Source organism: Urocitellus parryii, chromosome 6, assembly GCF_045843805.1.
Source record: "Urocitellus parryii isolate mUroPar1 chromosome 6, mUroPar1.hap1, whole genome shotgun sequence".
Lineage (NCBI taxonomy): Eukaryota > Metazoa > Chordata > Mammalia > Rodentia > Sciuridae > Urocitellus > Urocitellus parryii.
Window position 1 is genome coordinate 49,488,699 of NC_135536.1, and position 13,224 is coordinate 49,501,922.

The 13,224-nt window shown below is 35.1% G+C and overlaps 1 protein-coding gene across 1 annotated transcript in view; it reads left to right on the forward strand.

The window, feature by feature from the left end:
* The window catches only part of Ttc6 (tetratricopeptide repeat domain 6), a 183,707-nt gene that overhangs the window by 93,556 nt on the left and 76,927 nt on the right, over window positions 1-13,224 (forward strand). Inside the window, exons 8-10 of the mRNA XM_026408982.2 lie at window positions 4,106-4,198; window positions 6,234-6,308; window positions 7,384-7,754. Coding sequence (XP_026264767.2) covers window positions 4,106-4,198; window positions 6,234-6,308; window positions 7,384-7,754 — 539 coding nt within the window. The remainder of the gene's footprint in view (window positions 1-4,105; window positions 4,199-6,233; window positions 6,309-7,383; window positions 7,755-13,224) is intronic.

Consider the following 13,224-nt stretch of genomic DNA (forward strand, 5'->3'; position numbering starts at 1 on the left):
CTTGGAAGATTAACGTCTATGTTTGCATTTTCTTTTCTTTTTTCTGCACAGTCTAATGTTTTTATTTACTTAAGTAAAAGATACATATAAAGATGCCATGAGCTAAAAAGGTAAGGTTAAAAATATGAGTATATAAAAAGATTGCTTTAATGCAAAAGATGGATGACTATAAATTTACATCAGTAGGTGTGGCATCAGGAATATGCTGCTCACATCTCTTTCGGAGAATCTGTTAAGAGGAGCATGCTTAACTGCCAGCCTCTAGGTGCTGTCCTGGAGATCTGCCTTGATATTCACTCTAAGAGGAGCATGCTTACTCTCAGCTACTTCTAGCCAACGATGGAGCACAAAGTCGTTTCTAGAACTGATGCATTCTTGCTTGATGTGGGATTGCTTTTGTGAGCGAGTTTGGCTGAGACTTAGATCTTTCTCAGAACTGCTCTGTGGTCTTTCTCTCATCCCTTTTCTCAGATGTCAGAATGGCATCATTGTTGGGAGGGTCCCCCTGCCTATTTCCTTTTTCTTTATTCTTTACTGGTCACACATGCTTTTACTTGAACTGATACCGGAGGGAATGTTAGATTAATACAATGCTTCTTAAACTTATGTTTGCTTACAAAGTATGGGCATGCATTTTATAGGAAAGTGTGGATATAGGGCATTGAGAGTAGGCAAAATTGTCTGGGGAAAAAAGTAGAAATTGTTGCAAGAATGGGATTAGTGTAAACTGGTGATCATGGCATAGCCCATTGGAAAGGTGGTCCAAAAGAAAATCAATACTGGAGGTTGTTCATTCCCCATTTTCAGGAGAAAAATGATCCAACAAGATTTCTGGCACAAGGAGATGGCTCAAACTCACGAGTTCTGTTCACCAGAAAGAAACCAGACCATTCTTCCAAGACTCTTGGTTCCTATGAATAGAAAGTTGTATTTAGCTATAAAAACATATGTACTCTAATTTTTAAAAAGCAAATTTTAACCTATTTATATTTTGAATTTACTGGTATTTTTTTTGTTTTGAAAGTTATGTTATTGATTCTGCCTTTTGTTTTATTTTTTCCTTTTATTCCTTTTCTTAAACTTGTCCTTTTTTTGTATCCCCCCACCACTTTTATTTAAATTCTGTGGCCTGGATATAATATACTCTGATTTTGCTTTTTCATTACTATTTTAAAGAGTCTCACACATATTTAAGCACATCAGGAGTCAGTCAGGGGCTGGGGATGTGGCTCAAGCAGTAACATGCTCGCCTGGCATGCACCGGGCACTGAGTTCGATCCTCAGCACCACATAAAAAAAAAATGAAGATGTTGTGTCTGCTGAAAACTGAAAAATAAATATTAAAAAATTCTCTCTCTCTCTTTAAAAAAAAGAGTCAGTCAGAATCCATCTTTCCTCTCTTAAAGGACATTTAAAAATGTTTACTTCTTCCTGTGATCTGCCACCTGAGTCCATTAAGTATTTCAATTTCTGAAACTTTTACTTACTGCATCATAATAACTCAGATTTAGCTAGAAGCTTTGCTGATTTATTTTCTTACCACTATTTCCTTTACCTTACATTATTCCCTCTCTTCTGTCATTTTTGTTTTGCTTATTATATTTTTTAACTAATTCTTTCTGGGAAGATCTATGGGTAATAAATTTTTAGAATACTTATACTCGTGGATGTGTATTATTTCTTTTGCTCTGCCTCCTGAATTCCAATTGGATTAGGCATAAAATTCTTTTTTAAATCATTTATCATTAATAGAATATACTATTCTATTTCTATTTTTGTCATTATCAGGTACTAGTAATAAGTAGTCAGACACTGTAATTCTTCTCATTCATCCCTCCTGGCACTGCATGAACTTGTTAAAACCAAAGGCTTGTATCTTTTCATATATATATTTAATTTATACACGACAGCAGAATGCATTACAATTCTTATTACACATATAGAGCACAGTTTTTCATATTTCTGGTTGAATACACAGTATATTCATATCAATTCATGTCTTCATACCTGTACTTCACATTTCATGTAAATTTCGTGAGAGCAGCAACTGTGCTCTCATTCATTGTGGCACCCCCAGCCTCTAGAATACCAGCTTACACATAGAGATGATCAGCATGTATTTATCTGATGAATGAAAGAACAAATACAATGAAAAAGACACAAGTCCTCAGTTTCAACACATATGTGAAGTGTCAAGTGTGTTTAAAAACAGTCCTCAGACATGGTGCTGAAGAGCTGGCAAGTGTTCCTAAGTGAAAGAAGGCTGCAGTGTGCTTCAAAAAGAAAAAAAGCATTTTGGATCAGCTTCATTCAGGCATAAGCTCTAGTGCTATAGGTCATGAGTTCATTGGTAATGAGTAGATAATATATAATAAACAAGGTGTATTTAAATAGAAAACTCATAAAATAAGGTAATGTATTGATGAATGAAGAAAACCAGATACTAACTTGCTGACAAGCATTGCTCACTAATTCAGTACTCGAAAGTGTTTTTACAGAAGTTGATTTCTGCAAATAATAAGGATCAACTACACATGTTTATTGTGTCTGTCCTTCATACAGGGTGTAAGCTCTCTGAAAGCAGCACTTTGTTTTTCATGCTGCAGCCTCTAGAATGGTGGCTTGCACATAGAGGTCATGAGCATGCGTTGATCTGATGATAAATTTTTGCATTGCATGTCATGCAAACAAAACTACAATTGCACTCTTGGACAATATTTTAGCAAGTTCCAACGTTCCAACATATGAACTATATTCTCTTTTTAAAATAACCATTAACTGTTAATAAGTTCTGCTATTTTGATGTCATAAAATATGGTGTTAAGCGTTTTGTCTTCATTTCATTAAAAGTATCATTTTAAATGTGTAATACTGGCTATTTCATCATTTTGTAATATCTTGCACAAGCATATGACAACATGTATTTGTCAATGAAGAGTCATGATGAAAGCATCCAAGTCCCTTTCTGTTATGTTTACTAATTCGCTTAACCTTAAATCGTACTATAGCTACTTCCTAAAAATACAACATAAGGTCAGATGCAGTGGCACATACCTGTAATCCCAGTGGCCCGGGATGTTGAGGCAGAAGGACTTCGAATTCAAAGCCAGCTTCAAGAAACTAACTGAGGCCCTAAGCAACATGTAGTTTGCTGTGAGTCCCTGTTTCTAAATAAAATATAAGAAATGGGCTGGAGATGTGGCTCAGTGGTTAAGAGCCTCTGGGTTCAATCCCAGGTACCAAAACAAAAAGCATAAAAGGATGAATAAATATTCAGTGCTGTTGATCCCTAAGTTACCCATAGCCTTATCCATTGTCAGTGATAATTACATGATACTTTTATTTAATTTTAAATGTTTTATGATTATTTTATTTCAATTTGAAATGTTAGATTTTGGGACCTAAGAATTTCAGCAAACAAGTAAAGCAACAGCATGGTTTAATATGAATCCACCTAATTATGAATTTACCAGGCTGTCAGATTTAGACCTTTTAGTGTTTTCAGCGTATTTAAGTCATTATAAGATAGAGAAGCAGCACACTTAATAATCATAATTATTGTAGACATTCCTCTGACTCACTATATGTAGAATGAGTATATATGTATGTGTGTGTGTGTGTGTGTGTGTGTATATATATATATATAATTTAGTCATTGGATAGAATTCAAAGTATAAAACATCGAAGGAAATTTTCATTCTAATTCATGTTTAGAATGCTTTGTGTTTGAAAATGAATAGTCATTTATTGACCATAAATCTAGATAATGTCTTATTCATAATCCTCATGTCAATATGCTAAATAAATTCAGTGCTAACCTATGAAAACATATGATCCTTGATCAATCAAGATAAAGGATGCCAGAAATAATACAGTTGTATCCATTTGGCTAAGGTCCAATGCTGAAGCCAAACTGTGGGTTTTGGCCAAATATTGAGGCCATAGCTGGACATTAATGCATCTTTAGAAAGTGTTTTCTAGAATTCTACCTCTTTTATAGTTTTTAAAATTTTGCTACTAATACTGTTGTACTATGAAGTAACAGTGATCACAGGCATTTAAATGTATTTCACAAGATAATTTAAAACTTATCTTTTAATCACAGAGTGTTCAAAGAAGCAGAATTTTAACTGAGAAAATTTTGTCTGAAAGCAAGGAAAGAATCAGTCTAAGTGGTTACAGAAGAATGAGCTTTAAGGTACGTATGATTTTTGTTCTGAACTATGGATTGGTTACTCTGTCTGCCGATAAGTTCAGAAATTATTCCTAGTAATTCCGGAAGTGATTTCTTGGTACTTCCACATTCCGGGAAATGGCTTATACTAGACAATGGTATCTTTGTAAAGGTTGCATCTTCTCTTTGTCAAAGATGCTGTCTTTATGACACTCCAAAGATGATATTCACTAATCAATAGCAACATATCTGCTGTGAATTTTTCTAAAATTTCCAGTTTTCCTTCTTATTCTTGCCTTAAGACTTGAATGATTAAAGGAACACATTTATAAGCCTTTTTTTTTTAAAAAAAATATTTCTTTCTTTTTTAGTTGTAGATGGACACAATATCTTTATTTATTTATTTTTTATGTGGTGCTGGGGATCAAACCCATTGCCTCTCACAGCCCCAGCCCCTTATGAGTCTTTTGATTGAATCCAGAAGCTTTATGGCCATGAAGCAGAGTAAAACTGATGGCTCTAAATGGTGATTAGATTAGATATATACTCATGACTCCAGTATCTCTATACTGTATCTAGGTAAGCTTATTGAGTAATAAATATAATTGGAAAAAATGAAATGGTGATCGAGGGCAGAGGAGAGGTATGACATTTATATAATGGGCTTAGTAATGCCTGAACTTTATGGGGGACGAACAGGAATGTTTCATTTTTCTTTCACAGTGCCTTCAGCCCTCTACTCCCCTAGATGATATCTTGGGTATGTGCCACATAGTAGAGAATTTGTCCCCTGAAACAACTCAAAACCCCTTTTCTAGTCAGCTAACTAGGTTAAATATGCCTCAATGCTTCCTCCACTGTCCCCCATAATCAGGGAATACTCTTTTCAGAAGGGGATAGTAATGTTTCTCCTATGGATCACTGTTTCTCTGCCTTCCTGATAGCACTCAAGGAACCTTTTCCCCCACGTATGTTTGATCTTTTTCTTCCTCACCAGCCTGAAGTTATATCATTCAAGTTCACTGTTCTATCTACAACACCTAGAGCAGTGACTGTTACTTAAAAAAAATTGAATCAATAAATGACACTTCTCTTCGAAAGCCATTTACGCTTTTTAGAGTGTGGTAGTAGTATCACTTGCATCCACCTATCATATATTCCCATTTTTAGTAGCTGCATTTTTGAGGTATCCTGCTGTAGTCTTAAAATGGGTATCATTATGTCACTCATGACTCAAAAAACTCAACCAATCCACCTAGCAAATAAAATTAAGTCAGAGTGCTTAACGAAGCCTCTTAACTTGGCCTCATCTGTATTTTTGTTACCTCCTACTTTACCTCTACTTCCACATAACCTCCATGTGTGCTGTACTCTGATCACACGAGAATCCTCACGGTCTAATATTTCTGTCACTTGGACATTTCTCTGCTTGCTGAGTCTGTTGCCTTGTCCTGGGATATTCTCTACCCTTTCTCACTACAGAAGTGCTGCTGTCTTCACATAGTAGTTCTGATGCTTCCTGTTTAAGCTGGTCTATCCAGATTTCCACCTGTTCAGAACTGGTTTCTCCCTCTTCTGTGTTCTCTTTACACCTGATCTGTGCCATCTTTACAGTCATTGCCACAGGTGCTTTTGATTACAGCTATATCTCTTGCTGTTTGCACTGTTATCCTGTCTGAAAGCGTGGAACATAACATTTCCTTTATACTTTTCACTCCAGTTTCAGCTCTTTTAATATAATATCCCTATTCTTGGTGCCATTATAATAATATATAATATTTATCTGGTCCCCTGAAGTAAAAAGTTGAGGTTGCTTGTGATTAGAGAATTAATAAGATAATTTTCTTTATTATATACTTTGCTAAGTTAATTAGGATGCACTTTGAATCCTGTTCCTCTTCAAGAAGTCAGCGACTTCAAAGTCAGTAAGAACCTATGTTTTAATTAGTATTTCTACATTTCATTAATTTACCTACACAATTATTATTAGCCAACTATCATATGACATTTTAGTTTATGTCTACGGTTAATATGTATTTCTCATTCAATTATTTTGCAGGTTTTCTTACTAAAAAAATCTGCATCATTTGAAAATATTAAAACATGTTTCAGTACACAGTCTGCACAATTGAAGGTATTGTAATTTCAGTTTTTATTATCCAAAATAGATGTTTATATTTCTACCAATAATAATTGCCTTACATTTTTTCCAAATGCATGCATGTATGTTTCATATTTTAGTCTCTATTCTAATTACATTTTGAGTCAAATATAGTTTCCTGAGATGGAGGAGTATAATATCATGGATGGTCAAGATCTCTATTATTCTTTAGTACGTTTTAGATACATAACTAGCTTGTATGAAATTGTTGTTTGGAATTTGGGTCTAAATTCACTATAAAAAGATCTCTCTATAACAAATTGTTTATTAGCAAAATGAAATGCTATAAATTTGTTGACAGTGCTTCAATAGGCAGAAAATGATATATCAAAGGATTAGAAATTTGTGTTCTTTTATTGAATAATGAGTATTAGAGTTTCAATGATTAATGTATAATTGACCAGATTTTCAGCTCCTGCTGTTGTAGTGTTGCAGCAGACCCCAGCTGCCAGCCGGTGTCTTCTTTCAAGGTTCCTGTCTCATGAATTTAAAGAATGAAATCCACAGACATGGACGAGTAATCGTAAAAGAGTAGGATTTATTCAAGCGAGAAGAAAAGAGACAGAGCTTCTTCAGGGCGAGAAGGGACCCAATTGGGGTCCTGATTGGGGTTGCCACTTAAATGTACTAGTCTAGCGGGTGATGTAGCTACTGGGTAGTAGTGTCCATCAATATTTATGATAATCAATATTTTATCAATGTTTATGATACCAATGTTATTGGGCAAAATCTATGCTAATTAGCTTGAGTCTGTAGCATTCGCTCCGGTCTATCTTACCTTTGCTCACTGCCCTGTGACCAAGGAGTTGGATGGAATGTTTGGAATTTGTTTCTACAGGTTAATCTAATGGAGTGGCCTTTACATGTAGAGAACCCTTTATCGGGCTCATTTTCTTAACTGTTTGCCTGTTTTACTGTATGTCTTTTCTATCTTTTCATTAATACCCAATTTAAAACATTTTCAAAACAGTGCTATAGTTTTAGTAACTATAGCCAAATTAATTTTAATTGATCGTATATATTTTTTACCTCATTTTTTCCTATTAAGAGAGCAAAATCTGCAGTTGAATTGAGAAAGGAGTTCACCACCAAATCATTAGAACTAAAGGATGATATTCAAAGCAACCTGAGACTGTTGATGTACCAGAAAAGAAGGGCGTTGGAGCTCCAGTTTGCTGAGCAAAAGAAGGCCCAGGCCCCTTTCATCAGAGCACATATTACTGAGCTCCTAGAGAGCATTCCGGATAACAGCACTTTTGAAGACATCTCTCTGTCTCTCATTGAAGCATCGAAAAAAGCTGGCATTACTTACATTGTTTTTCCCAAGAGAAAGATGATGAAATGGAAGAAAAGCCTGAAATCGAATAAACTTACGACTGTGTATAAAGAGTTATCCAAGCCTCCAAAACCAATTCAAAGGTCTTGTTCAAGCAATATTACTTTATAATTTAAGAAATGTATTGTGGTTTTGGCCTCAATTTTATAATTTCCCCCAGTGAAGTTTTATTATCTCACTTAGCACTGAAAATATGCTAAAGGTATAGTCCATCAATTTTTAAAAATATATGGATGTTTCATGGTATTAATATGTGTGTGGCTCAAACTATAAAGTGGTTATATGATTTAGGATAACAAATAAAACTAAATCAGTTTGATGACTGAATGAAGTCTCTCAGTGGAAAGAAAAAAAAATTGAACAAATTATTTGTTAGATATGGTTGGGTATGAAAAACGAACCCGTGCTCCCAACAAATACCACTCATTTAAAAATCAAAATAGATTTCTGTATTTAACTGTTTTCAAATTTTAACTTTTTCTTGAATGAGAAGTAGATATATAGAGAAACTGGGCTTTGTATGTTCTGAGCCCTTCTTCAGAGATCAACACACAAAAATAATTGATTTTCTCCTTACTCAGAGGCAATAATAGCTAGTGTATTTAAAAATATGGAGGGACCTGAAATCATAGCCACTGGAACTTGAGATATGTTCATGTTTCAGTGTTCAGAATATCACTTTTTTCTTCTTTTTCTTTTTTTCCATGATACTTCAGACTAATTAAATGAAAAAAAAATTTATGCTTCTATCCAGTGCATTATAGTTATGTATACTAGTTGGGTTCCTTTTGACATAATCATACATGTGTGGAATTTAATTTGCTCCATTTCAGGCTCCAGTGCTTCCTCTTTCCTTCCCCCATTCCCTTTCCTCAACTCTACTGGTCTTCCATTTATTTATTTATTTAATTGTTGATTTATGGATACACAGAAAGGTGGAGTTCACTGTGGCATATTTGTACATGTACATAGCATAATTTTATCAAATTCATTCTGCATTTACTCCTCTTTCTTGTCCCTCCTTCTTCCCCCCTCAATTGCTTTCTTTTACTCCTTTGATCTATGTCTTCTTGTGGGATTGGATCCCCCTATGCTTTTTCTCTTACTGTGCTGTAGCTTCTGCTCTATGAGAGAAAACTTTTGACCTTTGATTTTCTGAGTCTGGCTTATTTCACTTAACATGATATTCTCCAGTTTTGTTCCTTTACTGGCAATTCTATAATTTCATTTATCTTTATGGCCAAGTAAAACTCCATTGAATCACATTCCATAAGCAAAGTGTTGTGCAAAATGGTTTTCTTTCTTCTTTCTTTTGGTACCAGGGAATGAACTCAGGGATCTTTAACTGCTGAGCCATATCCTCAGCCCCTTTCTTATATTTTATTTAGAAGCAGGGTCTTGCTGAGTTGCTTAGGGTCTTCCTAAGTTGCTGAGGCTGGCTTTGAACTTGCAATCCTCCTGTTTCAGCTTCCTGAGCTGCTGGTATTTACAGACTTGTGCCAGTGCCAGTCTTTCAAAAATTCGTGGGATTCATTTCTCTTTAGATGTCCCTGGATGATAGGGCTTATTAAAAACGTCCTTTTGAAAAGTAAAAACTTTCTTGATGATAAAGGAATAAAAAGTTTGTGTTCACTTTATTGTTATAAAGGCTTGCAGGTTCTGTAAAAGTCTTATCTTTTGGTGTGGATCATGACATATTTCTGAAGAGACTGGGGAATAGCACGTAAGTGTGAGTGACAGAGTGGGACAGAGGCCAGCCACAGTGGAGAATGCCATTTGATCCTGAGATCTCCATGTACTTTTGTTTCTCCTCTGTAATGAAACTTTTTTGATTAGGTCATCTTTAGGAGATTTTGGGTAGATTTCTTAAGTTAAAAAATGTTTTAGACCAGAACTAGAAGTTTGCTCATATGTCTTTGGCACATTTACTGATTTCAAAGTATTATGAGTCTTCACCATCCTAGTTAAAGGACAACACAGCACCACCATGACTCAGGTGATTTCCATGGGAAGGATATAATAGTAGATGAAACACTGCTTCTGTGGGATGTTGTTTTGCTTACTGACTCTTCATTCTTTTGGGTATAAAATTTCACCATTTATAAGAGAATTATTTGCCTTTATTAATAGCCTGATTTAAAATTTGTATATGCTGCTAACAAGCATGATAAGAATCACACAATGAGCCTTTTGGTGGTGGCAATAAAATAAACTGTGCAGTGTTTATCCAAGACACATGTTAGTACAGCTTTCTTAACTTTCTTCTTCTTTCTTTCTTTTTTTAAAAGTCTTAAATTAATTTACCACCTAAATGTAGATAGGAGATAATTATTAGTTCACAACAAGTTATCAAATTTCTTTAAAAATAGTTTTATTCCTCTAGCTGGAGATCTTTTTTTTTTAACCAATCTTAACTTGGTAACTCAAAAATATCCTTCTTATTATTTCCTATTCCACCTTTAAGCTTGTTGAATCATAGCTCTTCTTGGTGGGCTCTTTTAATGGTTAGAGGTGGACTACGTGTGTTCTCATGTAACAAGCCAAATCTTGACTGTGGAAAGGAGTTCCTGCAGAAGGCCATTTGAGCAGATTAAAGACCCAGACTCATGCCTTCCTCTTCAGTCTTCTTGCTGTAGGTTGCTGTGTTGCCTCCTTCCTCAGCTAGGTCTTGGCTGGAGGCTATACACCTGTACTAACTTTGTAGCTTCCCTGTTTCTCTTCAAGTGCCCTTCTGCTTTGGTCCTTAAGCCCAATGTTGAGAGACTAACCAGTGAGGTACAAGAGGAAATCTTCCTCAACAGTTGGCTGACAAGGCAGTGAACCATTCCCACCGAAGGCCTGGCTGCCTTGACTTACTGTTACCATTCCTGCTTACCTGGGCTTGTGTGAATTGCTAGTCTCTTGGATCTCTGTCAGTGCTCTGGCTTCCAGGACTGAGGAACATTCTTAGGCCTGTCCTTTTGCTGATGGTTTGCTTATACCCACGAATTCCTCTCTTTGGGCCCCATTCTAGAATAATTGCCTTTAGTCCATTCTTTCATTATCAAAACCTTGTATGACCTGCTCCTGAAAGTGAACCTGTGATCTCAGTCTTGGTTTTCTGGGCCCATCTTGTTGCTGTTAAATCACCAGGAGAGGCAGAGTTTAATCCCTCTCCTCACATTCAGGAGACGACACATTTTCCTTTGTTGTTTTTTTTCTTCCTTTGGGTCAGGAATCTGTATATTTGAATTCTAATTCCCATTCACTAGGTCCTTGGTGACCAGCCTAAACTACTTAATTTCTTCTGATGTCTCCCTAGCTGGAAGATTTAGAGGTTATTCACAGGATTTCTAAAGTAACTTTCAGCTCAAAGATCCCATAATTCATGTAGTAAAATCAACCTTATTCTTGCACAAATGAAAAATTTTGAGCAAATGTTTAAACTATTTAAAAAAATTATTTGTTTCTTCAAATAGTCTTACATCTCCTTACAAACTCATTATGTATACATGGATTCTGACTTGACAGCCTGGTATTTTTAAACTGGCAGGTGAGGTAGCAGGTTGATTTACCTTGGTTCCTCTCAATGAAAAACTATAACCATACTCATGGCTATAAAAACATAGATCTAGACCTGCAATATATAAAGAAATATTTCCCTTCTGGGGTGGAAGTAAACATCAAGTCTCCTTTTCTGATCTTTCTTTTTTGATCTGGACTATTTAACTTCAATGATGTGGGGCTATAACTTTTCCTTGTAAAAGTTCATCCACCATCTGCATTTGCTGTTTATGTTTTTCTAGAGAGTTGTGTAGCAAGTTCTTATTCTTTGTTTTCTTAAAAATGTTATACTTACTTGGTAGTAAAAATAAAACAAATGTATTGTAAAGAAATTTAGAAAGTACAGCAATTCTCTCAAGCCACAACATATTTTGGAATGTTTATATGGGAATACATTTTAACAGTTGTATTTTTAAGTGAGTATGTGTGTAAAATGTGTTCTATATAGAAAGTCTGGAGTTTTATACAGCAAACTGTTGTAGTAACTATTTCTGGGTTATAGGAAATTGATCAGATGGGGCAGGCTGAGACTTTCAGTGTTTTACTTTATGCATATCTGTATTTGTGTGTGTGTGTGTGTGTGTGTGTGTGTGTGTGTGTTACTAGAGATTGAACCCCAGGACACTCTGTCTACATTTGCATCCCTTTTTATCTTTTATTCTGAGAACAGGGTCTTGTTAAATTGCCCAGGATGGACTTCAGCTTGCCATCTTCCTGCCTCAGCTTTCTGACTAGGGATCACAGACTTGTGTCTGTGACCACCACTTCTATATTTCTTGAAAATTCTTCTAAGTAAACATTTATTTGTGATTAAAAAGAACATTTCTTCCTTATTTTCAATTTTAAAAGTCTTTTTGAACAATGCCATGTGGAAGGTGGGGATTCTTAAAGCATATTTTCATTCATGACAGCTGTATTTCTGAGTAGATATACTCTATTTTCCTGGAGTATATCTTAAGAAATGTTTTATATAATGGAATCAAATACATGGTTGTTTTATGGAACTCATTGAGGGTGTTAAAAATGTATTATAACTTCAAGACCTCTGCCATCAAAGTAAGCTTGAATAATCTGATAAGAAATTTACTAAATATTTACATCATTTGCTATTCTAAACTGGTTTCCAATTGCAGCACGTGAAGCCAGCATGGAACTCAATTCCATCCATCATCTATATCCCCTGACCCCCAAAAAATAAATAAATAAAAGGTTAAAAGACATTTTAATTTTTGTCAAGGTTGATTACTTTGAGATCATGAGAACATTCTTTGCTTTTATTAAAACTTGAAGATATTCATGTTACTGTCTTATGTACTTTTATAAGACCATATGTTGCTTTCAGAATTTAGGATCCTAAATGTTTATCTCTCCCTAATAGTTGGCAAGATTTCTTTTTTTTTTCTTTCATTATTTCTTTTTAAAATCAGAATGTGAAAAATGGGTATCTAAGTTATTCTTTTTCTTTCCCATCTTAATTTATGGAACTTGGGACTGAATTTTAACATTTGACCATGGTAACAATATCAGCTTAGGCTTTTGATTGGTTTTAAAAATCTCTTTAAGTGATAAGTGACTCAGTTTCAAGTTATGCTTTTTTTTTTTTTTTTTTTTTTTTTTTTTTAGTTTTAAGTCCTCTAACCTTTGCTACATCATTCCAGTCAGTCTTGAAGCATGTGTGGTTCAGGAGTTGGGCTGAGGTGCATATAGGTTAATATAGAATTAGAAGATTCCTTCAAGGATTCAACTCTCTTTCTTCCGGAGTTTCTTTTTCGTTCTGGCCCTTCTGGACTTCTTTCTAAAATTTCTCTGTCTAGTAAAATTTCCGAGTATCTATTGCTCTTTAAGTACGTGCCACCAGCTGCTCTGAATTGTAGCTCATCTCTGATGTAAAGACACAAAAGGACAAAACCATTGGGAAGTTTATCCCGTAAGGGCTGCTTCACCAAGTTTTGACTCCCATTCAGAGTGCCTGCTTTTGTTTGCTTCTCAGAATCCTCATGCAGTTGATTT